The following is a 26,288-nucleotide window of genomic DNA, read 5'->3' as shown; positions in this document are numbered from 1 at the left end:
TTTCTGGATGAAGCGCATGTCGCAGACTGTCGCACTCGAAGGGCTTCTCGCCTGCGAAGGGCGGCGGGGGACACGGGCGGGGGCCGGGCGTTGGATTCGGGCGGCCCCCCCCCCCCCCGCGCTCGTTAAGGGGCGCGCTAACGAGGAGGGGGCGCGGGCGGGTACCGGTGTGGATGAGGATGTGTCTCTTGAGGTGGTAGCTGCTGCGGAAGGCGCCGAAGCAGTGCTCGCAGATGAAGTTTTTGGGGATGCGCAGCTGGAAGGAGCCGTTCTGCTCGATCACCACCACCTGCGGGGCAGAGCCCGACCCCGTCAGCGCGGGGGCGGGGGGCGAGCGCCGCCCCCCCCCCCCCTCCCCGAGCCCCCCACCCCGGCCGTCCTGCGCCTGCCGGAGTTTGAGAAATCTTCCTCCTCCTCCTCCTCCTCCTCTACGGCGGCAAACCTGGCTGCCGAGGCGGGATCCTCTCCGGGAGGAGCGGCTGGGTCCCTCGGCGCCGGCCACCCGCTTGCGGCGCTGGCACGGGGAGGGAGGGCTGGGTCAGTCGCGCCCGTCCCGGGCCGGGCCCCCCCGCCGCGCCCCCGGCCCCCGACCTGCCTTTTTTGATGGATTTCTTGGGCTGCGAGGCCTCGGCCGTTTCCTCTTCCTTGCGGCTGCGGGGATTTCTCGCCGTCCTGCCGGAGAGCCTCGAGAAAATCGGAGTGGAGGAGGGGAAGAGGGCGTTAAAGGCGGGGGGGAAACGGGGACCAGAGGAGGGGGGAAACGGGGACCAGAGGAAGGGGAAACGGGGGGACCAGAGGAGGGGGGGAAACGGGGGGACCAGAGGAAGGGGGAAACGGGGGACCAGAGGAAGGGGAAACGGGGGACCAGAGGAGGGGGAAACGGGGACCAGAGGAGGGGGGAGGAAACGGGGACCAGAGGAGGGGGGAAACGGGGACCAGAGGAGGGGGGGAACGGGGACCAGAGGAAGGGGGAAACGGGGGACCAGAGGAAGGGGAAACGGGGACCAGAGGAAGGGGGAAACGGGGACCAGAGGAGGGGGGGAAACGGGGACCAGAGGAGGGGGGAAACGGGGACCAGAGGAGGGGGGGGAACGGGGACCAGAGGAAGGGGGAAACGGGGACCAGAGGAGGGGGGAAACGGGGACCAGAGGAAGGGGGAAACGGGGACCAGAGGAGGGGGGAAACGGGGACCAGAGGAGGGGGGGGAAACGGGGACCAGAGGAAGGGAAGGGGAAACGGGGACCAGAGGGAAGGGGGGGAAACGGGGACCAGAGGAGGGGGAAACGGGGACCAGAGGAGGGGGGAAACGGGGGACCAGAGGAGGGGGGGAAACGGGGACCAGAGGAGGGGGAAACGGGGGGACCCAGAGGAGGGGGAAACGGGGACCAGAGGAGGGGGGGAACGGGGACCAGAGGAGGGGGGAAACGGGGACCAGAGGAGGGGGGAACGGGGACCAGAGGAAGGGGAAACGGGGACCAGAGGAGGGGGGAAACGGGGACCAGAGGAAGGGGAAACGGGGGACCAGAGGAAGGGGGAAACGGGGACCAGAGGAAGGGGGGAAAGGGGGACCAGAGGAGGGGGGAAACGGGGACCAGAGGAGGGGGGGAAACGGGGGACCAGAGGAAGGGGAAACGGGGACCAGAGGAGGGGGGAAACGGGGACCAGAGGAAGGGGGAAACGGGGACCAGAGGAAGGGGAAACGGGGACCAGAGGAGGGGGAAACGGGGACCAGAGGAGGGGGGAAACGGGGGACCAGAGGAGGGGGGAAACGGGGACCAGAGGAAGGGGAAACGGGGGACCAGAGGAGGGGGGAAACGGGGACCAGAGGAAGGGGGAAACGGGGACCAGAGGAGGGGGGAAACGGGGGACCAGAGGAAGGGGAAACGGGGGACCAGAGGAGGGGGGAAACGGGGGACCAGAGGAAGGGGGAAACGGGGACCAGAGGAGGGGGGAAACGGGGACCAGAGGAGGGGGGAAAACGGGGGACCAGAGGAGGGGGGAAACGGGGACCAGAGGAAGGGGGAAACGGGGACCAGAGGAGGGGGAAACGGGGGACCAGAGGAGGGGGAAACGGGGACCAGAGGAGGGGGGAAACGGGGACCAGAGGGAGGGGGGAACGGGGACCAGAGGAGGGGGGAACGGGGGACCAGAGGAGGGGGGAACGGGGACCAGAGGAAGGGGGAAACGGGGACCAGAGGAGGGGGGAAACGGGGACCAGAGGAAGGGGGGAAAGGGGGACCAGAGGAGGGGGGAAACGGGGACCAGAGGAGGGGGGAAACGGGGACCAGAGGAGGGGGGAAACGGGGACCAGAGGAAGGGGGGAAACGGGGACCAGAGGAGGGGGGAAACGGGGACCAGAGGAAGGGGGAAACGGGGACCAGAGGAAGGGGGAAACGGGGACCAGAGGAGGGGGGAAACGGGGACCAGAGGAGGGGGGGAAACGGGGACCAGAGGAGGGGGAAACGGGGACCAGAGGAAGGGGAAACGGGGGGACCAGAGGGAAGGGGGAAACGGGGACCAGAGGAGGGGGAAACGGGGACCAGAGGAAGGGGAAACGGGGACCAGAGGAGGGGGGAAAACGGGGACCAGAGGAAGGGGGGAAACGGGGGACCAGAGGAGGGGGGAAACGGGGACCAGAGGAAGGGGAAACGGGGACCAGAGGAGGGGGGAAACGGGGACCAGAGGAGGGGGGAAACGGGGACCAGAGGAAGGGGGGAAACGGGGACCAGAGGAGGGGGGAAACGGGGACCAGAGGAGGGGGGAAACGGGGGACCAGAGGAAGGGGGAAACGGGGACCAGAGGAGGGGGAAACGGGGACCAGAGGAAGGGGGAAACGGGGGACCAGAGGAAGGGGGAAACGGGGGACCAGAGGAGGGGGGGGAAACGGGACCAGAGGAGGGGGGAAACGGGGACCAGAGGAGGGGGGGAAACGGGGACCAGAGGAGGGGGGGAAACGGGGACCAGAGGAGGGGGAAACGGGGACCAGAGGAAGGGGAAACGGGGACCAGAGGAAGGGGGGAAACGGGGGACCAGAGGAGGGGGAAACGGGGACCAGAGGAAGGGGGAAACGGGGACCAGAGGAGGGGGGAAACGGGGGACCAGAGGAAGGGGGAAACGGGGACCAGAGGAGGGGGGAAACGGGGGACCAGAGGAAGGGGGAAACGGGGACCAGAGGAGGGGGAAACGGGGACCAGAGGCGGGGGGAAACGGGGGACCAGAGGAAAGGGGGAAACGGGGACCAGAGGAGGGGGGAAACGGGGACCAGAGGAAGGGGAAACGGGGACCAGAGGAGGGGGGGAAAGGGGGACCAGAGGAAGGGGAAACGGGGACCAGAGGAAGGGGAAACGGGGACCAGAGGAGGGGGGAAACGGGGACCAGAGGAGGGGGGAAAGGGGACCAGAGGAGGGGGGAAAGGGGACCAGAGGAGGGGGGGAAACGGGGACCAGAGGAAGGGGGAAACGGGGACCAGAGGAAGGGGGAAACGGGGACCAGAGGAGGGGGGAAACGGGGACCAGAGGAGGGGGGAAAACGGGGACCAGAGGAAGGGGAAACGGGGACCAGAGGAGGGGGGAAACGGGGGACCAGAGGAGGGGGGAAACGGGGACCAGAGGAAGGGGAAACGGGGACCAGAGGAGGGGGAAACGGGGACCAGAGGAAGGGGGGGAAACGGGGACCAGAGGAAGGGGGAAACGGGGGACCAGAGGAAGGGGAAACGGGGACCAGAGGAGGGGGGGAAACGGGGGACCAGAGGAGGGGGGAAACGGGGACCAGAGGAAGGGGGGAAACGGGGACCAGAGGAGGGGGGAAACGGGGACCAGAGGAAGGGGGAAACGGGGACCAGAGGAAGGGGGGAAACGGGGGACCAGAGGAAGGGGAAACGGGGACCAGAGGAGGGGGAAACGGGGACCAGAGGAGGGGGAAACGGGGGACCAGAGGGAGGGGGGAAACGGGGACCAGAGGAGGGGGGAAACGGGGACCAGAGGAAGGGGGGGAAACGGGGGACCAGAGGAAGGGGGGGAAACGGGGGACCAGAGGAAGGGGAAACGGGGACCAGAGGAGGGGGGGGAAACGGGGACCAGAGGAGGGGGGAAACGGGGACCAGAGGAGGGGGGAAACGGGGACCAGAGGAGGGGGGGAAACGGGGACCAGAGGAAGGGGGAAACGGGGACCAGAGGAGGGGGGAAACGGGGACCAGAGGAGGGGGGGAAACGGGGACCAGAGGAGGGGGAAACGGGGACCAGAGGAGGGGGGGAAACGGGGACCAGAGGAGGGGGGGAAACGGGGACCAGAGGAAGGGGGAAACGGGGACCAGAGGAAGGGGGAAACGGGGGACCAGAGGAGGGGGGAAACGGGGGACCAGAGGAAGGGGGAAACGGGGACCAGAGGAAGGGGGAAACGGGGACCAGAGGAGGGGGGAAACGGGGACCAGAGGAAGGGGGAGCCGCACCGAAGGCGAGAGCCCAATGGAGGGAGGCGTGAATCCGGTCGGAGCGGGGGGAAAAATGGAAGGGGGAGGAAACCAAGCGGGAGGAGGAGGGAAGCGAACCAAGGGGGGGGGAATCGAATGGAGTGGGGGGGGGGGGATCGGATCAAAAGGGAAGAAAACTGGATCAAAAGGGGAGGAGACCGAAGGGAAGGGGGCGGAAATTGAAGGGAAGGGGAAGGGAAGGGGGAGGAAATCAAAGGGAAGGGGGCGGAAATCGAATCAAGGGAAGGAAATCGGATCAAAAGGGGAGGAGACCGAAGGGAAGGGGGCGGAAATCGAAGGGAAGGGGGAGGAAATTGAAGGGAATGGGGGGGGAAATCGAATCAAAAGGGAAGGAAATCAGATCAAAAGGAGAGGAAATCAAAGGGAAGGGGGAGGAAATCAAAGGGAAGGGGGAGGAAATCAAAGGGAAGGGGGCGGAAATCGAATCAAAAGGGGCGGAAATCAAAGGGAAGGGGGCGGAAATCAAAGGGAAGGGGGCGGAAATCAAATCAAAAGGGAAGGAAATTGAATGGAAGGGGGAGGAAATCAAAGGGAAGGGGGTGGAAATCAAAGGGAAGGGGGTGGAAATCAAAGGGAAGGGGGCGGAAATCAAAGGGAAGGGGGCGGAAATCAAAGGGAAGGGGGCGGAAATCAAAGGGAAGGGGGCGGAAATCAAAGGGAAGGGGGGCGGAAATCAAAGGGAAGGGGGGGGGGAAATCGAATCAAAAGGGAAGGAAATCAGATCAAAAGGGGAGGAAACCAAAGGGAAGGGGAGGAAACCAAAGGGAAGGGGAGGAAACCAAAGGGAAGGGGAGGGAAATCGAAGGGAAGGGGGCGGAAATCGAAGGGAAGGGGGCGGAAATCGAAGGGAAGGGGGCGGAAATCGAAGGGAAGGGGGCGGAAATCGAAGGGAAGGGGAGGGAACCGCGCCGCCGCCCCCCGCGCCCTCTCCCCCGCGGCGGGGGAGCGGCCGTACCAGCACGTCGGGGCTGCTCCCCCCTCTCCTGCTCTCGCCTTGTTTCGAGCTCTGCTTCGGCATCATCTTCTTGCTGGCCACGGTGGGCACGAGGCAGACGCCGGAGAGGCCCCTCGCAGGCCAGGAGGCTCGCCTGCCGGGAGAGGGGGAGAGGCGGCCGAGCTGCAGGCGCCGGCAACGGCGACCGAACCCCCCCCCTCGGCCCCGGCCCTTCCAACAGGAGCAAAACCAAAAAAAAAACACCAAACCCTTGCCAAGGGGGGGACGGAGACCGGACGCCTTCGACCCAGCGATAAAAACGGGCTGGGGCGAGAGGAGGGGGAGGCACGAGACCCCCCGCCCCCCCCCCCCTCTCGCCTCCAAACCCCCTTTTTTTTTTTTTTTTTTTTTTTCGGGAGGCCCCGCCGAGGACCTAATGGCTAACGGGGAGAGTTCGGCTGATCCCTGGAACGGCGGGCCGGGAAAGCTCCGCCCGGTTCCGGAAAGGACCCGGGACGGGGGAGGGCGGCGGGGGGGGACGGGGGAGGGGGGGGGCCCGCGCCGGCGCCCACCGCCCCCGGCGGGGAGGGAGCTGCCGGGGCCGAGCGCTCTCCCCCCCGCCCCCCCCCGCAACTTTCTCGGCTTCGGATCTTGGGGTACGGGTGGGAAAATTGGGGCTCATTACCTGAGCCATCTTGTGTCTGTCTGTCTGTCCTCGACAAACGGATTGTAACAATTCTTTAGCCTTAATTCTCGCCCAGGAAACGAATTTTTTTAACGGTTAGAAAGGTGGGTTCAGTTAATCATTTTTTTTTTTTTTTTTTGCCGGGCTCGTCCAGTACCCTCCACTTTGCCGACATCTTTGCCCCGGCGCCGCGGGTGTGGGTGCGGTGAGGCGCCTCCTCCTCAACCCCGGGGGGGGGCTGGCGGGGTTGGGGCAGGGGTAGGCAGGACGGGCAGCTGCCCCCAACGCTTCTTAGAGAGGGGACATCCCCCCCCCTCCCCGCCGCCCCTTCCCGGGCGGGAGCCGGCTCCCCCGCGGGGACAACGCTGCCGCTGCTGCCGCCGCCGCCGCTCTTTCGCCTGCGGGGAGGGAGGGGACGGTTACGGGGACACGGGGGGGGGCCCCCCCCCCCCGTGCCATGGGGGGGACCCCAGCCCCCCGGCTGGAAAGGGACGGGGGGGGTCCCCGGCCCCCCGATGCCCCACGGGGGGAAATTTGGGTGTGGGGGACAAGAGGTGGCTTTGGGGGGGGGGTGTTAGGTGAGGCGGGGGTGGCGCGGTTTGGGGGGGGGGACGATGAGGCTGGGGGGGACAGGAGGCGGGGGGGGCCCGGGTTGGGAAGGGGACGATGCTACGGGGGGGGGTGGGCAGGGGGTGACACTGGGGGGGCCGGGCCCAGGGTGGGTGACACGGCCCGGGTCGGGGGGGGCGATGGCCTGGGCGGGGGGGGGTTGGGGGGTGATGTAGGGGGGTGACCCCGGGGGCGGGGGGTGACACGGGGGGGAAGCGGGGGGTGACGGACGCGAGGGGGGGGGGGGCGTCCCCGGGGGGGGCGGGGCTGGGGGGTGACCCGGGGCGGGGTCACACGGGGGGAGGGGGCACAGCGGGGTCCCGGGGGGTCACACGCAGGTTCCGGGGGTCACACGGGGGTCCCGGGGGGGTTCCACCGGGGGGGTCCCACTGGGGGTCACATGCGGGTCCCGGGGGGGGTCCCACCGGGGGTCACATGGGGGGTCCCACCGCGGGGGGTCCCACCGGGGGTCACAACGGGGGTCCGGGGAGTCCCACCGGGGGTCCCCACGGCGGTCCCGGGGGGGTCCCACGGGGGTCCGGGGGGTCCCACCGGGGGGTCAGAGGGGTGACCCGGCGGGGGGAGGGGCCGCCCCTCCCGGTGGGGACTCACCGCGCCTGCGCGCTGGGCCCGCCCCGCTATCGCGCCCCCCCCCCCACCCCCACGGTTCCCCCTCCCCCCTCCCGGTACCGCCCGGTGGGGGGCGGGGCCGAGGCGGCGGCGCGCGCGGCCGGGCCCGGTGAGGCGCGCGGGCGGCCCCCCGCTGGGCCGGGCCGGGCCCCCTCCCCCGGCGCTCGGTGCCGGCGGGAAGGGGCGGGGTCCGTACCTGCCGCGGCCCCTCCGCGCTCCGCTCCGCGCCGCCCGCCGCACCGACAAGTTTACAAACAGCCGCGGCCCCGGCGCCCCCCCCCTTCCTCGGCCGCCGCCGCCGACCCGGAACCGGAAACAGCCTCTTCCCCCCCCTCCCCGGCCAGCACTTCCGGCGGGGGACGGCAGGCAGTGGGGCGCGCCGCGCATGCGCGCTGCCGCTCCGCGCCACCGCCCGCCGCGCCGCCATCTTGGAGTCGGGCAGTTGCCGGGGCAACGGGCGGCGCGGCCTAGCCCGGCGCTGGGCCTGGGCCCGACCCCCGGGCCCCGCCGCCCGCCCCGGGGAGCTGCCCGCGCGTTACTGCCCCGGGCGGGCCCTGTCCCCGTCACTGCCCCGGGGCAGTTTTTACCCCCCCCCCCCCCGACCCCCGGTGGGGTCCCCCACCCCCGCTGCGGCACCCCCGGGGGTCGGTGTGTACCCCCCCCACCCCACTGCCCCCCCCCGGGGCGGCTCCTGCCCCTCCCCGTCGCTTCAGGCCGCGGCCGGGGGGGTGAAGAGGGTCTCCCCGTGCCCCCTCGCTGCCGGGGCCGGGCTGGGGGCTCCCGGTGGCCCCACGCCCCCGGCCCCACGCCCCCGGGGTGGCCCTGCCATGGTGGGGGGGGCAGCGCCGGGCCCCCCCATCGGCGCCGTCCCCCTCCGGGCCGAAGCCGCGTCCCTGTCCCCCTGCCCTCGGGGTGAGGACCCCAGGCCCGGCGGGGTGGGACGGGGGGGACGGGACCCCCAGCCCGGGCAGCGGCGGGGGACGCCGGGACGGCCGCTCTCGGCTGGCTGCGCGTCCCCTCCCTCCTCCGCCATCCCCGCTTCGGCAGCCCCAGCCGGCTCCCAGGGCCCCGCCGGGGTGGGGGCACGATTTTGGGGAAGCCCCCGGCCCGGCCCCGGGCACGCCTTTGAGAGCCGCTCTTCGAGGCCGCGGACTTTGTCCCTTGTCCCTCTCGGAGACGACGTGGCCAAGAGGGAAATCCCCGCCTGGGCGAGGGGAGCCCCTTATCCCGGCTCGCTTCCCGGCCGGCTCGCTCCGCCGATCCGGGGAACAGCGTGGGGAGGTGGGGGGGGTCCCTCCCGGGGTCCCTCCCGGCACCGGCGGCCATCCCGGAGCTGCCCCGCCGCACGGGATCGAGCCGGAACCGGCGCAATGGCGGAGAGCAGCTGGCTGGAACATCCCGGCTTGGATAAAGCAGCCGGGGAGGAATTCCTGCAGGAAGCCTTCCAGGTGCTGCTGGATGAAGCCGTACGGAAGGGGACGGATGTGACCGAGAAGGTGGGTGAGAGCCGGAGCCCCCCGGCGAGGCGGGGGTGCCGTCCCAAACGGCGCCCGTGGTGCCGGCGTGCCCTGCGCCCGCTCTCCAGGCGCCGAGGCCCGCTGGTTTATTCCCGGAGCTGCGCCGGCTCCGGCGCCGGCTGGCGATTCCCAAAGCCAGCGCGCTCGCCCACGGCTTCTCTAACTTTTATACGTGACAAGGAACGCCGCGCCTCCTCCAGCGATCGTTAAATTCGCCAAGCGCGCCCGTCTCCTACCGCTTCCTCTCGTCTTCGCTCCAATTTGAAGGCGCGATATGATTTTAACTTACTACGCGTGCCGGAGGGCGTTTTCCCCGGGAAGGTTTTCCCCGGTTTTTCAACCGAGCCGGTGGTCGCGGTCTCCCCCCGCCGAAACGACCTTCCCCGCCGCTTTCCTTCTTGGCAAACGCGTGGTCGCTCCTCGCGGTTCCGCAGTCGGGACGATAACGCCTCACCCGGGCTCCCGTTCCCGGACAATTTGGCGACGGCAGCGTAGGAGCGGGGCTGCGCAGCCGGCGTTGTAGGGCGGCGGGGGGTAGGAGCGGGGCGGGGGTCCCGGCGGGGCCGGCTCCCGTCCCCCTTCCCCGCAGGTTTGCGACTGGAAGGAGCCCCGGGAGCTGCGGGAGCTGCTGGACCTGGAGCTGCGGAGCGGCGGGGAGCCGCCGGAGAGGCTGCTGGAGCGCTGCCGGGACCTCATCCGCTACAGCGTCAAAACCTGTGAGCACCGCCGCCCGCGGCCCGGCTCCCAGTCCGGCCCCAGCTGCTCCCAGTCCGGCCCCAGCTGCTCCCAGTCCGGCCCCAGCTGCTCCCAATCCGGCCCCAGCTGCCCCCCGGTTCGGTCCCGGCTGCCCCCAGTCCCCCAGTGTGGTCCCGGCTGCTCCCAGTGTGGTCCCGGCTGCTCCCAGTGTGGTCCCGGCTGCTCCCAGTCCGGCCCCAGCTGCTCCCGGTTTAGTCCCGGCTGCTCCCAGTCCGGCCCCAGCTGCTCCCAGTCCGGTCCCGGCTGCCCCCAGTTCAGTCCCGGCTGCCCCCAGTCCCCCAGTCCGGCCCCTGCTGCTCCCAGTCCGGCCCTGCTGCTCCCAGTTCGGTCCCGCTGCTCCCAGTCTGGCCCCAGCTGCTCCCAGTTCGGCCCCAGCTGCTCCCAGTTTGGTCCCGGCTGCTCCCAGTCCAGCCCCGCTGCTCCCAGTTTGGTCCCGGCTGCTCCCAGTTTGGTCCCGGCTGCTCCCAGTCCAGCCCCGCTGCTCCCAGTTCGGTCCCGGCTGCTCCCAGTTCGGTCCCGCTGCTCCCAGTCCAGCCCCAGCTGCTCCCAGTTCGGTCCCGGCTGCTCCCAGTTCAGCCCCAGCTGATCCCAGTTTGGCCCCAGCTGCTCCCAACTGGTCCCAGTTTGCAGGCGGTGCCTGGGTGCCAGGCTGCCTCCCCACCCCAGCCGGTCGCTGTCCCGGGGTGACGGGTGCAGGCGTCCCCCCCTCATCCCCATCACACGCAGGGGTCCGGGCGCGTCCCCCCCTCATCCCCATCACACGCAGGGGTCCGGGCGTGTCCCCCCTCATCCCCGCCGCACACAGGGGTCCGGGCGCGTCCCCCCCTCATCCCCATCACACGCAGGGGTCCGGGCGCGTCCCCCCCCTCATCCCCATCACACGCAGGGGTCCGGGCGCGTCCCCCCCTCATCCCCGCCGCACACAGGGGTCCGGGCGCGTCCCCCCCTCATCCCCGCCACACGCAGGGGTCCGGGCGCGTCCCCCCCTCATCCCCATCACACGCAGGGGTCCGGGCGCGTCCCCCCCTCATCCCCATCACACGCAGGGGTCCGGGCGCGTCCCCCCCTCATCCCCATCACACGCAGGGGTCCGGGCGCGTCCCCCCCTCATCCCCGCCACACGCAGGGGTCCGGGCGCGTCCCCCCCTCATCCCCATCACACGCAGGGGTCCGGGCGCGTCCCCCCCTCATCCCCATCACACGCAGGGGTCCGGGCGTGTCCCCCCTCATCCCCGCCGCACACAGGGGTCCGGGCGCGTCCCCCCTCATCCCCGCCGCACACAGGGGTCCGGGCGCGTCCCCCCCTCATCCCCGCCGCACACAGGGGTCCGGGCGCGTCCCCCCTCATCCCCGCCACACGCAGGGGTCCGGGCGCATCCCCGCTCCCCCGGGTCACCGTTGTCCCCTCACGGCAGCGTCCCCAGGGCCCAAGCCCCCGTGGTGACGGGGGTCCCGTGAGCAGGGGGCCGAGGGGGGGGTCCCGGACCCCCACCCCTGACGCTGTCCCCGGCTTCTCCGCCCCCAGGTCACCCTCGCTTCTTCAACCAGCTCTTCTCCGGCCTGGACCACCACGCGTTGGCGGGACGCCTCATCACCGAGGCCCTCAACACCAGCCAGTACGTGCCCCAAAATGGGGGGGGGGGGTTGGCCCTAAACCCTCAGTTTTGGGGTGCTGAGGGTTTGGGGAGCCTGGAGGAGGGCGGGGGGGAGCGGTGCCGGCGATCTGCCCCCGCCCCGTAGATACACCTACGAGATCGCCCCGGTGTTCGTGCTGATGGAGGAGGTGGTGCTGGCCAAGCTGCGGGAGCTGGTGGGCTGGAGCAGCGGCGACGGCATCTTCTCCCCGGGTACCGGCCCCGCTCCCGGCCGCGCCGGTGGCTCGGCCCCGTCCCGCTCCCCACCCACGACCCCGGCGGTGGTTTGTCACCGGCCCCGGCCGTGACGCGGGCGTCCCTGTCCCCTGGCAGGAGGCTCCATCTCCAACATGTACGCCATGAACGTGGCCCGCTTCCACCGCTTCCCCGAGAGCCGGCAGAAAGGCAGCTGGGCCCTGCCGCGCCTGGCCCTCTTCGCCTCCCGGGAGGTGCGGAGCCGGGGCTGCCGGCCCCCGGGCGGGGACGGGAAGGGGACGCGGGCTTTGGGATGGGAAAAACCCGTTGGGATCTTGCTCCCCGCTCCGCCAAGATCCGAGCCCCGTCTGCTCCCCGCTCAGAGCCACTACTCCGTCGAGAAAGGAGCCGCGTTCCTGGGCATCGGCACCGACAACGTGCGCCTGGTCGGCACCGACGGGAGGTGCGTGGGCCGGGGACGATCCCCGCGTCCTCGCCGTCCCTGCCATCCCCGCCATCCCCGCCATCCCCGCCATCCCCGCCATCCCCGCCATCCCCGCCATCCCCGCCGTCCCCGCCATCCCCGCCGTCCCCGCCGTCCCTGCCATCCCCGCCGTCCCTGCCATCCCCGCCGTCCCTGCCATCCCCGCCATCCCCGCGTCCTCGCCGTCCCTGCCATCCCCGACATCCCCGCGTCCTCGCCGTCCTCGCCGTCCCTGCCATCCCCGCCGTCCCCGCCATCCCCGCCATCCCCGCCATCCCCGCCATCCCCGCCATCCCTGCCATCCCCGCCGTCCCTGCCGTCCCCGCCATCCCTGCCATCCCCGCCGTCCCTGCCATCCCCGCCGTCCCTGCCATCCCCGCCGTCCCTGCCATCCCCGCCATCCCCGCGTCCTCGCCGTCCCTGCCATCCCCGCCATCCCCGCCATCCCCGCCATCCCCGCCATCCCCGCCATCCCCGCCATCCCTGCCATCCCCGCCATCCCTGCCATCCCCGCCGTCCCTGCCATCCCCGCCGTCCCCGCGTCCTCGCCGTCCCTGCCGTCCCCGCCGTCCCTGCCGTCCCCGCTGTCCCTGCCATCCCCGCCGTCCCCGCCGTCCCTGCCATCCCTGCCGTCCCGCCATCCCTGCTTCCTTGCCTCCCTGCCATCCCCGCCGTCCCTGCCATCCCCGCCATCCCTGCCATCCCCGCCATCCCCGCCATCCCCGCCGTCCCTGCCATCCCTGCCATCCCTGCCATCCCTGCCATCCCTGCCATCCCCGCCATCCCCGCGTCCTCGCCGTCCCTGCCGTCCCCGCCGTCCCTGCCGTCCCCGCTGTCCCTGCCATCCCTGCCGTCCCGCCATCCCTGCTTCCTTGCCTCCCTGCCATCCCCGCCGTCCCCGCCATCCCCGCGTCCCCGCCGTCCCTGCCATCCCTGCCATCCCCGCGTCCTCACCATCCCTGCCGTCCCCGCCGTCCCTGCCATCCCTGCCATCCCCGCGTCCTCACCATCCCTGCCGTCCCCGCCGTCCCTGCCATCCCCGCCATCCCTGCCATCCCCGCCGTCCCTGCCATCCCCGCCATCCCTGCGTCCCCGCCGTCCCTGCCATCCCCGCGTCCCCGCCATCCTCGCCATCCCCACCATCCTCGCCGTCCCCGCCATCCCTGCTTCCTTGCCTCCCTGCCATCCCCACCATCCTCGCCATCCCCGCCATCCCTGCCGTCCCCACCGTCCCTGCCGTCCCCGCCGTCCCTGCCATCCCTGCCATCCCCACCGTCCCTGCCGTCCCCGCCGTCCCCGCGTCCTCGCCGTCCCTGCCGTCCCCCGCCGTCCCTGCCGTCCCCGCTGTCCCTGCCATCCCCGCCGTCCCCGCCATCCCCGCGTCCCCGCCGTCCCTGCCATCCCTGCCATCCCCACGTCCTCACCATCCCTGCCGTCCCCGCCGTCCCTGCCATCCCCGCCGTCCCTGCCATCCCTGCCATCCCCGCCGTCCCCGCCGTCCCTGCCATCCCCGCCATCCCTGCGTCCCCGCCGTCCCTGCCATCCCCGCGTCCCCGCCATCCTCGCCATCCCCACCATCCTCGCCGTCCCCGCCATCCCTGCTTCCTTGCCTCCCTGCCATCCCCACCATCCTCGCCATCCCCGCCATCCCTGCCATCCCCACCGTCCCTGCCATCCCTGCCGTCCCTGCCATCCCTGCCGTCCCCACCGTCCCTGCCGTCCCCGCCGTCCCTGCCATCCCTGCCATCCCCACCGTCCCTGCCGTCCCCGCCGTCCCTGCCGTCCCCGCCATCCCCGCCATCCCCACCGTCCCTGCCATCCCTGCCGTCCCCGCCGTCCCCGCCATCCCTGCTTCCTTGCCTCCCCGCCGTCCCTGCCATCCCTGCCATCCCCGCCATCCCTGCTTCCTTGCCTCCCCGCCGTCCCTGCCATCCCTGCCATCCCCGCCATCCCCGCGTCCTCGCTGTCCCCGCCATCCCTGCCGTCCCCGCCGTCCCCGCCATCCCTGCTTCCTTGCCTCCCTGCCATCCCCACCATCCTCGCCATCCCTGCTTCCCCGCCATCCCCGTGTCCTCGCCATCCCCGCATCCTCGCCGTCCCCGTGTCCTTGCCGTCCCTGCTTCCCCACCGTCCCTGCTTCCTCGCTGTCCCCGCTTCCTCACCGTCCCTGCCTCCCTGCCACCCCCGCCATCCCTGCTTCCTTGCTGTCCCCGCCGTCCCCACCATCCCCACCATCCTCACCGTCCCTGCTTCCTCGCCATCCCCACTGTCCCCACTTCCTTGCCGTCCTTGCTGTCCCTGCTTCCTTGCTGTCCCCGCTTCCTCACTGTCCCCGCTGTCCCCGCTTCCTCGCTGTCCCCACTTCCTCGCCGTCCCCACTACCTCACTGCCCTTGCTGTCCCTGCTTCCTTGCCATCCCCACTTCCCCGTCGTCCCCACTTCCTCGCCATCCCCGCCATCCCTGCTTCCTTGCTGTCCCCGCCGTCCCCGCCATCCCCACCATCCCCACCATCCTCACCATCCTCGCCGTCCCCGCTTCCTCACCATCCCTGCCGTCCCCGCTTCCTCGCCGTCCCCGCTTCCTCGCCGTCCCTGCTTCCTCGCCGTCCCTGCTTCCTCGCCGTCCCTGCTTCCTCGCCGTCCCCGCTTCCTCGCCATCCCCAGTCCCCACTTCCTTGCCGTCCCTGCCATCCCCGCTTCCTCGCCGTCCCCGCTTCCTCACTGTCCCCGCCGTCCCCGCTTCCTCGCCGTCCCCGCCGTCCCCGCTTCCTCACTGTCCCCACCGTCCCTGCTTCCTCGCCATCCTCGCTGTCCCCGCTTCCTCGCCGTCCCCGCTTCCTCACTGTCCTCACCGTCCCCGCTTCCTCGCCGTCCCCGCTTCCTCACTGTCCTCACCGTCCCCGCTTCCTCGCCGTCCCCGCTTCCTCGCCATCCCTGCTGTCCCCGCTTCCTCGCTGTCCCCGCTTCCTTGCCGTCCCCGCTTCCTCGCCGTCCCTGCTTCCTCGCCATCCCCACTGTCCCCACTTCCTTGCCGTCCCTGCCATCCCCGCTTCCTCACTGTCCCCGCTTCCTCACTGTCCCCGCCGTCCCTGCTTCCTCGCCATCCTCGCCGTCCCCGCTTCCTCGCCGTCCCCGCTTCCTCACTGTCCTCACCGTCCCCGCTTCCTTGCCGTCCCCCGCCGTCCCCGCTTCCTCGCTTCCTCGCTGTCCCTGCTTCCTTGCCATCCCTGCTGTCCCCGCTTCCTCGCCGTCCCTGCTGTCCCTGCTTCCTCGCCGTCCCTGCTTCCTCGCTGTCCCCGCTTCCTCGCCGTCCCCGCTTCCTCGCCATCCCTGCTGTCCCCGCTTCCTCGCTGTCCCCACTTCCTCACCATCCTCGCTGTCCCTGCTTCCTCGCCATCCCCACTGTCCCCACTTCCTTGCCGTCCCTGCCATCCCCGCTTCCTCGCCATCCCTGCTTCCTCGCTGTCCCCGCCGTCCCCCGCTTCCTCGCCGTCCCCGCTTCCTCGCCGTCCCCACTTCCTCACCGTCCCCGCTTCCTCGCCATCCCCACTACCTCGCTGTCCTTGCTGTCCCTGCTTCCTCGCCATCCCTGCCATCCCTGCTTCCCTGCTTCCTCATGATCCTCGCCGTTCCCACTTCCCCACTTCCTCTCCATCCCCACTTCCTCTCCATCCCCACTTCCTCTCCATCCCCGCCATCCCCACTGACCCCGCCGTCCCCGCCGCGCTGGGTTTTGCTGCCCGTCCGCAGGGGGAAGATGCTCCCCGCCGAGCTGGAGAGGGAGATCCAGAGGGCCAAGGCCGAGGTGAGGCGGGGTGGGGGGCAGCGGGGAGCGTCCGCGGGGTGCCCGGGGTGCTGGGGCAGGGCCGCCTGCGAGGGGCTGCCCCCCATCCCCGTGTCCCCCACTTCATCCCTGTGTCCACTGCCCCATCCCCGTGTCCCCCACTTCATCCCCGTGTCCCCCACTTCATCCCCGTGTCCCCCGCTTCATCCCTGTGTCCCCCACTTCATCCCTGTGTCCCCCGCTTCATCCCCGTGTCCCCCACTTCATCCCTGTGTCCCCCGCTTCATCCCCGTGTCCCCCGCTTCATCCCCGTGTCCCCCACTTCATCCCTGTGTCCCCCGCTTCATCCCTGTGTCCCCCCACTTCCCGTCCCTGCATCCCCCGCTTCGTCCCTGTGTCCCCCGCTTCATCCCCGTGTCCCCCACCTCCCATCCCTGTGTCCCCCGCTTCATCCCCGTGTCCCCCGCTTCATCCCCGTGTCCCCCACTTCATCCCCGTGTCCCCCACTTCCCGTCCCTGCATCCCCCGCTTCATCCCCATGTCCCCCACTTCATCCCTGTGTCCCCCGCTTCATCCCCGTGTCCCCCACTTCATCCCTGTGTCCCCCGCTTCATCCCTGTGTCCCCCACTTCCCATCCCTGCATCCCCCGCTTCGTCCCCGTGTCCCCCGCTTCGTCCCCGTGTCCCCCACTTCCCATCCCTGCATCCCCCGCTTCGTCCCCGTGTCCCCCACTTCATCCCCATGTCCCCCACTTCCCATCCCCGTGTCCCCCACTTCATCCCCGTGTCCCCCACCTCCCATCCCTGTGTCCCCCACCTTGTCCCCCTGTCCCCCGCTTCATCCCCGTGTCCCCCGCTTCGTCCCCGTGTCCCCCACTTCATCCCCGTGTCCCCCACTTCCCATCCCTGCATCCCCCGCTTCATCCCTGTGTCCCCCGCTTCGTCCCCGTGTCCCCCACTTCATCCCCGTGTCCCCCACTTCCCATCCCTGTGTCCCCCGCTTCGTCCCCGTGTCCCCCACTTCGTCCCCGTGTCCCCCGCTTCATCCCCGTGTCCCCCGCTTCATCCCTGTGTCCCCCACTTCCCATCCCTGTGTCCCCCGCTTCGTCCCCGTGTCCCCCACTTCGTCCCCGTGTCCCCCACTTCGTCCCCGTGTCCCCCCGCCTCCCGCCCCGTCCCAGGGCGCGGAGCCTTTCTTCGTCTGCGCCACCTGCGGCACCACCGTGCTGGGCGCCTTCGACCCGCTGGGCAGCATCGCCGACGTCTGCCAGCGCCACGGCCTCTGGCTCCACGTGGACGTGAGTAACGGGGGGGCCAGACCTGGGGCTGGGGGACGCGCGCGTCCCCTTGGGACCCCCGGCCCGGCCCCCGTCTTCCTGGGGTGCCTGCGGGGACGGGGACCCCTCTGGCACCCCTCTCCCTGCCCCGCAGGCAGCCTGGGGCGGCAGCGCCCTGCTCTCCCCAAAACACCGGCACCTCCTGGCCGGCATCGAGAGGCGAGTCACCCTCCGCGGCTGCGAGCCCCCCCAAAACGGGCTCCAAACTCCCCGGTCACGCACCGGGGACCCCCCCTCTCCCCGCGCTGGGGGGGTCCCCGTCCCGTGCGCGTCCCCCTCCCCAAAACTCCCCGCTCCCGCAGGGCCGACTCGGTGGCCTGGAACCCGCACAAGATGCTGGCGGTGGGTTTGCAGTGTTCGGCCTTCCTGCTGCGCCACGGCCCCGTAGGTCCCGCCGCCCCTTCCCCTCCGTGGGTCTGCCCCACAGCATCCCCCCCACGCCCCCTTCCCCTCCGTGGGTCTGCCCCACAGCATCCCCCCCACGCCCCCTTCCCCTCTGTGGGTCTGCCCCACGGCATCCGCCCCCCACGCCCCCTTCCCCTCTGTGGGTCTGCCCCACGGCGTCCGCCCCCCACGCCCCCTTCCCCTCCGTGGGTCTGCCCCACGGCGTCCCCCCCCACGCCCCCTTCCCCTCCGTGGGTCTGCCCCATGGCGTCCCGCTCCCATGCCCCCTTCCCCTCTGTGGGTCTGCCCCACGGCGTCCGCCCCCCATGCCCCCTTCCCCTCCGTGGGTCTGCCCCACGGCGTCCCCCCCACGCCCCTTCCCCTCTGTGGGTCTGCCCCACGGTATCCCGCTCCCACGCCCCTTCCCCTCCGTGGGTCTGCCCCACGGTATCCCACTCCCACGCCCCCTTCCCCTCCATGGGTCTGCCCCACAGCACCCCCCCCCACGCCCCCTTCCCCTCCGTGGGTCTGCCCCATGGCGTCCGCCCCCCCATGCCCCCTTCCCCTCCGTGGGTCTGCCCCACGGCGTCCCCCCCACGCCCCTTCCCCTCTGTGGGTCTGCCCCACGGTATCCCACTCCCACGCCCCTTCCCCTCCGTGGGTCTGCCCCACGGTATCCCACTCCCACGCCCCTTCCCCTCCGTGGGTCTGCCCCACGGTATCCCGCTCCCACGCCCCTTCCCCTCCGTGGGTCTGCCCAACAGCATCCCCCCCCACGCCCCCTTCCCCTCCGTGGGTCTGCCCCACAGCGTCCCCCCCACGCCCCTTCCCCTCTGTGGGTCTGCCCCACGGTATCCCGCTCCCACGCCCCTTCCCCTCCGTGGGTCTGCCCCACGGTATCCCACTCCCACGCCCCCTTCCCCTCCGTGGGTCTGCCCCACAGCATCCCCCCCCACGCCCCCTTCCCCTCCGTGGGTCTGCCCCATGGCGTCCCGCTCCCATGCCCCCTTCCCCTCTGTGGGTCTGCCCCACGGCGTCCGCCCCCCATGCCCCCTTCCCCTCCGTGGGTCTGCCCCACGGCGTCCCCCCCACGCCCCTTCCCCTCTGTGGGTCTGCCCCACGGTATCCCGCTCCCACGCCCCTTCCCCTCCGTGGGTCTGCCCCACGGTATCCCACTCCCACGCCCCCTTCCCCTCCATGGGTCTGCCCCACAGCATCCCCCCCCACGCCCCCTTCCCCTCCGTGGGTCTGCCCCATGGCGTCCGCCCCCCATGCCCCCTTCCCCTCCGTGGGTCTGCCCCACGGCGTCCCCCCCCACGCCCCCTTCCCCTCCGTGGGTCTGCCCCACGGCGTCCCCCCCACGCCCCTTCCCCTCTGTGGGTCTGCCCCACGGTATCCCACTCCCACGCCCCTTCCCCTCCGTGGGTCTGCCCCACGGTATCCCACTCCCACGCCCCTTCCCCTCCGTGGGTCTGCCCCACGGCGTCCCCCCCACGCCCCTTCCCCTCTGTGGGTCTGCCCCACGGTATCCCGCTCCCACGCCCCTTCCCCTCCGTGGGTCTGCCCCACGGTATCCCACTCCCACGCCCCCTTCCCCTCCATGGGTCTGCCCCACAGCATCCCCCCCCACGCCCCCTTCCCCTCCGTGGGTCTGCCCCATGGCGTCCGCCCCCCATGCCCCCTTCCCCTCCGTGGGTCTGCCCCACGGCGTCCCCCCCCCACGCCCCCTTCCCCTCCGTGGGTCTGCCCCACGGCGTCCCCCCCACGCCCCTTCCCCTCTGTGGGTCTGCCCCACGGTATCCCACTCCCACGCCCCTTCCCCTCCGTGGGTCTGCCCCACGGTATCCCACTCCCACGCCCCTTCCCCTCCGTGGGTCTGCCCAACAGCATCCCCCCCACGCCCCCTTCCCCTCCGTGGGTCTGCCCCACGGTATCCCGCTCCCACGCCCCTTCCCCTCCGTGGGTCTGCCCCACGGTATCCCGCTCCCACGCCCCTTCCCCTCCGTGGGTCTGCCCCACGGCATCCGCCCCCCACGCCCCCTTCCCCTCCATGGGCCTGCCCCACGGCGTCCCCCCCACCGCCCCTTCCCCTCCGTGGGTCTGCCCCACGGCGTCCCCCCCACGCCCCTTCTCCTCTGTGGGTCTGCCCCACGGTATCCCGCTCCCACGCCCCTTCCCCTCCGTGGGTCTGCCCAACAGCATCCCCCCCACGCCCCCTTCCCCTCCGTGGGTCTGCCCCACGGTATCCCACTCCCACGCCCCTTCCCCTCCGTGGGTCTGCCCCACGGCGTCCCCCCCACGCCCCTTCCCCTCTGTGGGTCTGCCCCACGGTATCCCGCTCCCACGCCCCTTCCCCTCCGTGGGTCTGCCCCACGGTATCCCACTCCCACGCCCCTTCCCCTCCGTGGGTCTGCCCCACGGTATCCCGCTCCCACGCCCCTTCCCCTCCGTGGGTCTGCCCCACGGTATCCCACTCCCACGCCCCTTCCCCTCCGTGGGTCTGCCCCACGGTATCCCGCTCCCACGCCCCTTCCCCTCCGTGGGTCTGCCCCACGGCGTCCCACTCCCACGCCCCTTCCCCTCCGTGGGTCTGCCCCACGGCGTCCCCCCCACGCCGGTTGGGGCGGGGGGTGACCGCCGTCTCCCCCAGGGCCTCCTCCAGCGCTGCCACGGCGCCGGCGCCCCGTACCTCTTCCAAAGCGATAAATTCTACGACGTCGCCTACGACACGGGGGACAAGACCCCGCAGTGCGGCCGGCGCGTGGACTGCCTCAAGCTCTGGCTGCTCTGGAAAGCCGTCGGCAGCGAGGGGCTGGCGCGCCGCGTCCAGCGGGCCTTTGCCTGCACCCGGTGAGCGCCGGCGGGGGGCTGCCGCCGCACGCGGACCCCCGGCTCCTGGCCCTTCACGCTCGCCTTCCTCCCCAGGTACATGGCCGAGGAGGTGAAGAGGAGGGACGGCTTCCAGCTGGTGCTAGAGGTACCGACCCGCGGCCCCGGGGGTGGGCTTTTAGCCCCCCTCCCCAAATTACACCCCCGGGGGTGGGCTTTTACCCCCCCCCCTCCCCAAATTACACCCCTGGGGGTGGGCTTTTACCCCCCCCCCTCCCCAAATTACACCCCCGGGGGGTGGGCTTTTACCCCCCCCCTCCCCAAATTACACCCCTGGGGGTGGGCTTTTACCCCCCCCCTCCCCAAATTACACCCCTGGGGGTGGGCTTTTACCCCCCCTCCCCAAATTACACCCCACCGCGGCCCTGGGGGTGGGCTATTACCCCCCCTCCCCAAATTACACCCCACCGCGGCCCCGGGGGTGGGCTTTTACCCCCCCCCTCCCCAAATTACACCCCCGGGGGTGGGCTTTTACCCCCCCCCTCCCCAAATTACACCCCCGGGGGTGGGCTTTTACCCCCCCCTCCCCAAATTACACCCACCACGGCCCTGGGGGTGGGCTTTTACCCCCCCTCCCCAAATTACACCCCACCGCGGCCCCGGGGGTGGGCTTTTACCCCCCCCTCCCCAAATTACACCCCTGGGGTTGGGCTTTTACCCCCCCCTCCCCAAATTACACCCCACCGCGGCCCTGGGGGTGGGCTTTTACCCCCCCCCTCCCCAAATTACACCCCTGGGGGTGGGCTTTTAGCCCCCCTCCCCAAATTACACCCCACCATGGCCCTGGGGGTGGGCTTTTACCCCCCCCTCCCCAAATTACACCCCACCGCGGCCCCGGGGGTGGGCTTTTACCCCCCCCTCCCCAAATTACACCCCCGGGGGTGGGCTTTTACCCCCCCCTCCCCAAATTACACCCCTGGGGTTGGGCTTTTACCCCCCCCTCCCCAAATTACACCCCTGGGGTTGGGCTTTTACCCCCCCCCTCCCCAAATTACACCCCCACCGCGGCCCCAGGGGTGGGCTTTTACCTCCCCTCCCCAAATTACACCCCTGGGGGTGGGCTTTTACCCCCCCCCTCCCCAAATTACACCCCACGGCAGCGCCGAGCCCCGGGAAGCGGAAAGCACCCGCGCCGAGGTTTAAATCCCCAGGGTGGTCCCGAAACGGGGATGGGGGGGAGCTGGGACCCCGCTCCGGGGGTCTGGGGCTTCACGCCCTCCTTCCTCCCCGCTGGGGCTTGGGCAGGGGGGGGGGCCTCGACCCCCTCCCTCCTCCTCCTCCTCCTCTTCCTCCCGCAGCCGGAGTTCATCAACCTCTGCTTCTGGTTCGTGCCCCCCAGCCTGCGGGGCAGGGAGGGCTCCCCCGATTACTGGCCGAGGTTGGGGAAGGTGAGCGCGGGAGGCGGCCGTTCCCCTCTCCCCCACCCCCAAAAAAAAACCCCTCAAATCCCCCCAAAATCGCCCGCCCACCCCCACCCCCGCAGCCCCCCGGCGACGGCGTCTCCCCCCCGGCGCAGGTGGCTCCCGCCGTCAAGGAGCGGATGATGCGCGAGGGCTCCATGATGGTGGGCTACCAGCCCCACGGCGCCAAGGTCAACTTCTTCCGGCAGATCGTCACCAACCCCGCCGTCACCAAGCGCGACCTCGATTTCTTCCTGGATGAGATCGAGAGGTTGGGGCGGGATCTGTGAGGACCCCGGGGGGGGGCCCCGAACCCCCCCCCCCCAGCCCCGAGGAAGAGGAGCAGAGCTCCGCTTTCCTCCCGGCCCCCGCGTCCCGCCTTAAATTCGGCGGGGCAGGGCTTGGTGCCGGACCCCAGGAACACCCTGTTGGGGGTCAGGCGGGTGGAATAAAAACGCTTTTTATTGTTCCCGTTCTCCTTTTCCTTCCCCAAAAACGCTGCCAGGTCCTGCCGGGCCGCTGCAAACCCACCGCCCGCGCCTCCGGGGGTCCCGGGCGGCCTTGCGGGAGCGGGGAGATTTTTTGGGGGAGGAAGAACGGGACGGCGACCCCCGCAGCGCGGGGAGAGAGAAGGGGGCGGGGGGGTCCCCGAGTCCTTCGCCGGGGGGTTCGGAGCCTCCCTCAGTGCTCCTGGAAGCGCCGGAGGAGGTCGTACACCTCGGGGGCCAGGCTGACGGGGGCCAGGCAGGCGTGGAGGCGCGGGGCCGTGGCCGCCTCCTTCTCCCTCCGCTGCCACTCCTGCAGCATCTTGAAGCTCTGGATGACGACGTTGCCGGGGTTGTCCTCCTGGATCTGCTCCAGCCGGCTCCTCTCCAGCCCCAGGCACGCGATTCCCACCTCCTGCCATTCCCGGCCCAGCTTTTGGGCGACCTGGATCAGCTCTTTCTCCGTCAGCCGACGAGGCCGCGCGGCCGGAGGGGGAGGCGAGGCGCCCCGGCTTTCCACGGGGACGACTTCGTCTTCTTCCGCGCCGGGGAGCCGGTGCCGCCGGAGGAGGTCGTGGCGGGAGATGCGGCGGAGCAGGTCGGCGGCGACGCGCAGGGCCTGGCCGCCCGGGAAGCGCTGGAGCAGGAGGCTGCAGAGCTCGGGGCGCGCGGCCCGGGCGCAGCCTCCCCAGGGGCAGCCGCCCCTCCAGCAGGTACTTGAACTCCTGGAGCTGCTCCTCCGTCAGCGCCTGCAGCAGCTCCAGCAGCAGCGGCCGCTCGGCCTGCGCCATGGCGCCTGCCGCGGCTCCGTCACCCCGCGGCTCCATCACCCCGCGGCTCCGTCAGCCCCGCGGCTCGTCAGCCTGCAGCTCCGTCACCCCCGCGGCTCCGTCACCCCGCGGCTCCGTCAGCCCCGCGGCTCGTCAGCCCGCCGCTCCGTCAGCCCGCGGCTCCGTCAGCCCGCAGCTCTGTCAGACCCACGGCTCCGTCAGCCCGCGGCTCCGTCAGCCCCACAGCTCCGTCAGCCCGCGGCTCCGTCAGCCCGCGGCTCCGTCAGCCCGCGGCTCCGTCAGACCCGCGGCTCCGTCACCCCATGGCTCTGTCAGCCCCACAGCTCCGTCACCCCGTGGCTCCGTCACCCCGTGGCTCCGTCGGCCCCACAGCTCCGTCACCCCGTGGCTTCGTCACCCCACGGCTCTGTCACCCCATGGCTCTGTCACCCCGCAGCTCCGTCAGCCCCAGGGCTCTGTCATCCCGCGGCTCCTTCAGCCCGCGGCTCCGTCAGCCCCGCAGCTCATCAGCCTGCAGCTCTGTCAGACCCGCGGCTCCGTCACCCCGTGGCTCTGTCAGCCCCACAGCTCCGTCAGCCCCGTGGCTCGTCAGCCCCGTGGCTCGTCAGCCCGCCGCTCCGTCAGCCCGCGGCTCCGTCAGCCTGCGGCTCCGTCAGACCCGCGGCTCCGTCAGACCCGCGGCTCCGTCACCCCATGGCTCTGTCAGCCCCACAGCTCCGTCACCCCACGGCTCTGTCACCCCATGGCTCTGTCACCCCCGCAGCTCCGTCAGCCCCAGGGCTCCGTCATCCCACGGCTCGTCAGCCCGCGGCTCCATCACCCCGCAGCTCTGTCAGACCCATGGCTCCGCTGTCCCCACGGCTCTGTCACCCCACGGCTCTGTCAGCCCACGGCTTTGTCAGCCCCATGGCTTTGTCAGCTCACAGCTCCGTCACCCCATGGCTCTGTCAGCCCACAGCTCCGTCACCCAGTGGCTCCGTCACCCCATGGCTCTGTCACCCCGTGGCTCTGTCAGCCCCACAGCTCTGTCAGCCCACAGCTCCATCACCCAGCGGCTCTGTCAGCCCCACAGCTCTGTCACCCCACAGCTCTGTCACCCCACGGCTCTGTCAGCCCCACAGCTCTGTCACCCCACAGCTCTGTCACCCCACGGCTCTGTCAGCCCCACAGCTCCGTCACCCCATGGCTCCGTCACCCCGCAGCTCCGTCACCCCGCGGCTCTGTCAGCCCCACAGCTCTGTCAGCCCACGGCTCCGTCACCCCGCGGCTCTGTCAGCCCCACAGCTCTGTCACCCCACAGCTCTGTCACCCCACGGCTCTGTCAGCCCCACAGCTCCGTCACCCCATGGCTCCGTCACCCCGCAGCTCCGTCACCCCGCGGCTCTGTCAGCCCCACAGCTCTGTCAGCCCACGGCTCCGTCACCCCCGCGGCTCTGTCAGCCCCACAGCTCTGTCACCCCACAGCTCCGTCACCCCACGGCTCTGTCAGCCCCACAGCTCTGTCACCCCGCAGCTCCGTCACCCCACAGCTCCGTCACCCCACAGCTCCGTCACCCCACGGCTCCGTCACCCCACGGCTCTGTCAGCCCCCCAGCCCCGCAGCCCCCCCCGCCCAGGTCCCCCCATGTCCCCCAGCCCACCCCGGGGCCAGGTCCCCCCGGTGCCCCCCCCAACCTGTCCTGGGGCCGGGTCGCCCCCACCTCACCATGGCGGTGGATCCCCCCCGGTGCCCCCCATGAGGCTGGAGCCCCCCGATCCCCCTGGATCCCCCCCGATCCCCCCGGTGCCCCCGATCCCCCTGGATCCCCCCCGATCCCCCTGGAGCCCCCCGATCCCCCCGGTGCCCCTGATCCCCCTGGATCCCCCCCGGATCCCCCCGGTGCCCCCGATCCCCCTGGATCCCCCCCGGATCCCCCCGGTGCCCCCGATCCCCCTGGATCCCCCCCGATCCCCCTGGATCCCCCCCGATCCCCCCGGTGCCCCCGATCCCCCCGGTGCCCCCCGATCCCCCTGGATCCCCCCCGGTTCCCCCGATCCCCCTGGATCCCCTCGATCCCCCCGGTGCCCCCCATGAGGCTGGAGCCCCCCGATCCCCCCCGGTGCCCTCGATCCCCCCCGATCCCCCCGGTGCCCCCGGATCCCCCCGATCCCCCCTGGATCCCCCCGGTTCCCCCGATCCCCCTGGATCCCCTCGATCCCCCCAGTGCCCCCCATGAGGCTGGAGCCCCCCGATCCCCCCCGGTGCCCTCGATCCCCCCCGATCCCCCCGGTGCCCCCGGATCCCCCCGATCCCCCCTGGATCCCCCCGGTTCCCCGATCCCCCTGGATCCCCTCGATCCCCCCAGTGCCCCCCATGAGGCTGGAGCCCCCCGATCCCCCCCGATCCCCCCCGGATCCCCCCGGTGCCCTCGATCCCCCCCGATCCCCCCGATCCCCCCGGATCCCCCCGGATCCCCCCCGGATCCCCCCGGATCCCCCCTGGATCCCCCCGATCCCCCTGGATCCCCTCGATCCCCCCGGTGCCCCCCATGAGGCTGGAGCCCCCCGATCCCCCCGATCCCCCCGGTGCCCTCGATCCCCCCCGATCCCCCCGATCCCCCCGGATCCCCCCGATCCCCCTGGATCCCCCCGCTCCCCCCGGATCCCCCCGATCCCCCCTGGATCCCCCCCGCTCCCCCCGCTCCCCCCGCCCCCCCTCACCGCGCTCCGCTCCACGCTGTTCCCGCGCGGGAAATTCGGGCGTTACCAGGAAACGGCGGGCGGGGGTGGGCGGGGCTTGCGGTGGGCGGGGCCGCGGGTGGGGGTGTGGTTTTGGGGTGGGCGTGGCCTTATATGTGTGCATCGGGGATGGGCGGGGCTTATGTATTGTTTGTGTTTAGATGGGCGTGGCTTAGAGAAGGGGGCGTGGCTTCGCCGGGGTGAAGGCGTGGCTTGGGGCGGGACGGCGGGGCTTAGAGGGGGCGTGGCTTAGAGAGAGGGGCGGGGCGTGGCTTAGAGACGGGCGTGGCTTTAGAGGGGGCGTGGCTTATGACAGGAGGGGCGAGGTTTATGGCGGGATGGGCGTGGCTTAGGGCGGGAGGGGCGTGTCTTCGGGAGGGAGGGGCGTGGCCGAGGACTGGAGGGGCGTGGCCTGGGGCAGACTCAGGGTGCACGGGCAGCCCGGGGGGGGGGGGGGGCTCTGGAGGTAGTTTTGGGGTGCAGGGCGCTGCTCGGGGGGCAGGGGGGGTCTGGGGGCATTTTGGGGGGGCAGGGGGAGCCTTGAGGGGCAGTGCGGGGGTCTGGGGG

The 26,288-nt window shown here is 71.6% G+C and overlaps 1 protein-coding gene and 1 pseudogene across 1 annotated transcript; one reads left to right on the top strand and one right to left on the bottom strand.

Moving 5' to 3' along the window:
* Nucleotides 1-3: 3 nt before the first annotated feature.
* Nucleotides 4-6,283, bottom strand: LOC142597014 (zinc finger protein 740-like; annotated as a pseudogene).
* Nucleotides 6,284-8,717: 2,434 nt separating this feature from the next.
* LOC142597013 (cysteine sulfinic acid decarboxylase-like) lies at nt 8,718-22,018 on the top strand. The gene is made up of 14 exons (XM_075727459.1): nt 8,718-8,843; nt 9,454-9,580; nt 11,146-11,236; nt 11,361-11,467; nt 11,588-11,703; nt 11,833-11,912; nt 15,684-15,738; nt 16,899-17,015; nt 17,149-17,213; nt 17,357-17,438; nt 20,089-20,288; nt 20,364-20,415; nt 21,626-21,715; nt 21,844-22,018. Exons 1-14 carry the CDS (start codon nt 8,718-8,720, stop codon nt 22,015-22,017), a joined length of 1,482 nt encoding a protein of 493 aa, XP_075583574.1. The 3' UTR covers nt 22,018.
* Nucleotides 22,019-26,288: the final 4,270 nt, after the last annotated feature.

This window comes from Pelecanus crispus, unplaced genomic scaffold (genome assembly GCF_030463565.1).
Source record: "Pelecanus crispus isolate bPelCri1 unplaced genomic scaffold, bPelCri1.pri SCAFFOLD_355, whole genome shotgun sequence".
NCBI classification, from domain to species: domain Eukaryota; kingdom Metazoa; phylum Chordata; class Aves; order Pelecaniformes; family Pelecanidae; genus Pelecanus; species Pelecanus crispus.
This window is presented reverse-complemented; position numbering and strand designations above follow the sequence as displayed.

Bases quoted from the DNA above. Each gene is read 5' to 3' on its own strand.
- LOC142597013 (XM_075727459.1), top strand. From the start codon at position 8,718: ATGGCGGAGAGCAGCTGGCTGGAACATCCCGGCTTGGATAAAGCAGCC. The intron at 17,214-17,356 runs GCGAGTCACCCT...CCGCTCCCGCAG, and splicing joins CTCCTGGCCGGCATCGAGAG to GGCCGACTCGGTGGCCTGGA. The intron at 21,716-21,843 runs GTGAGCGCGGGA...CCCCCGGCGCAG, and splicing joins ACTGGCCGAGGTTGGGGAAG to GTGGCTCCCGCCGTCAAGGA.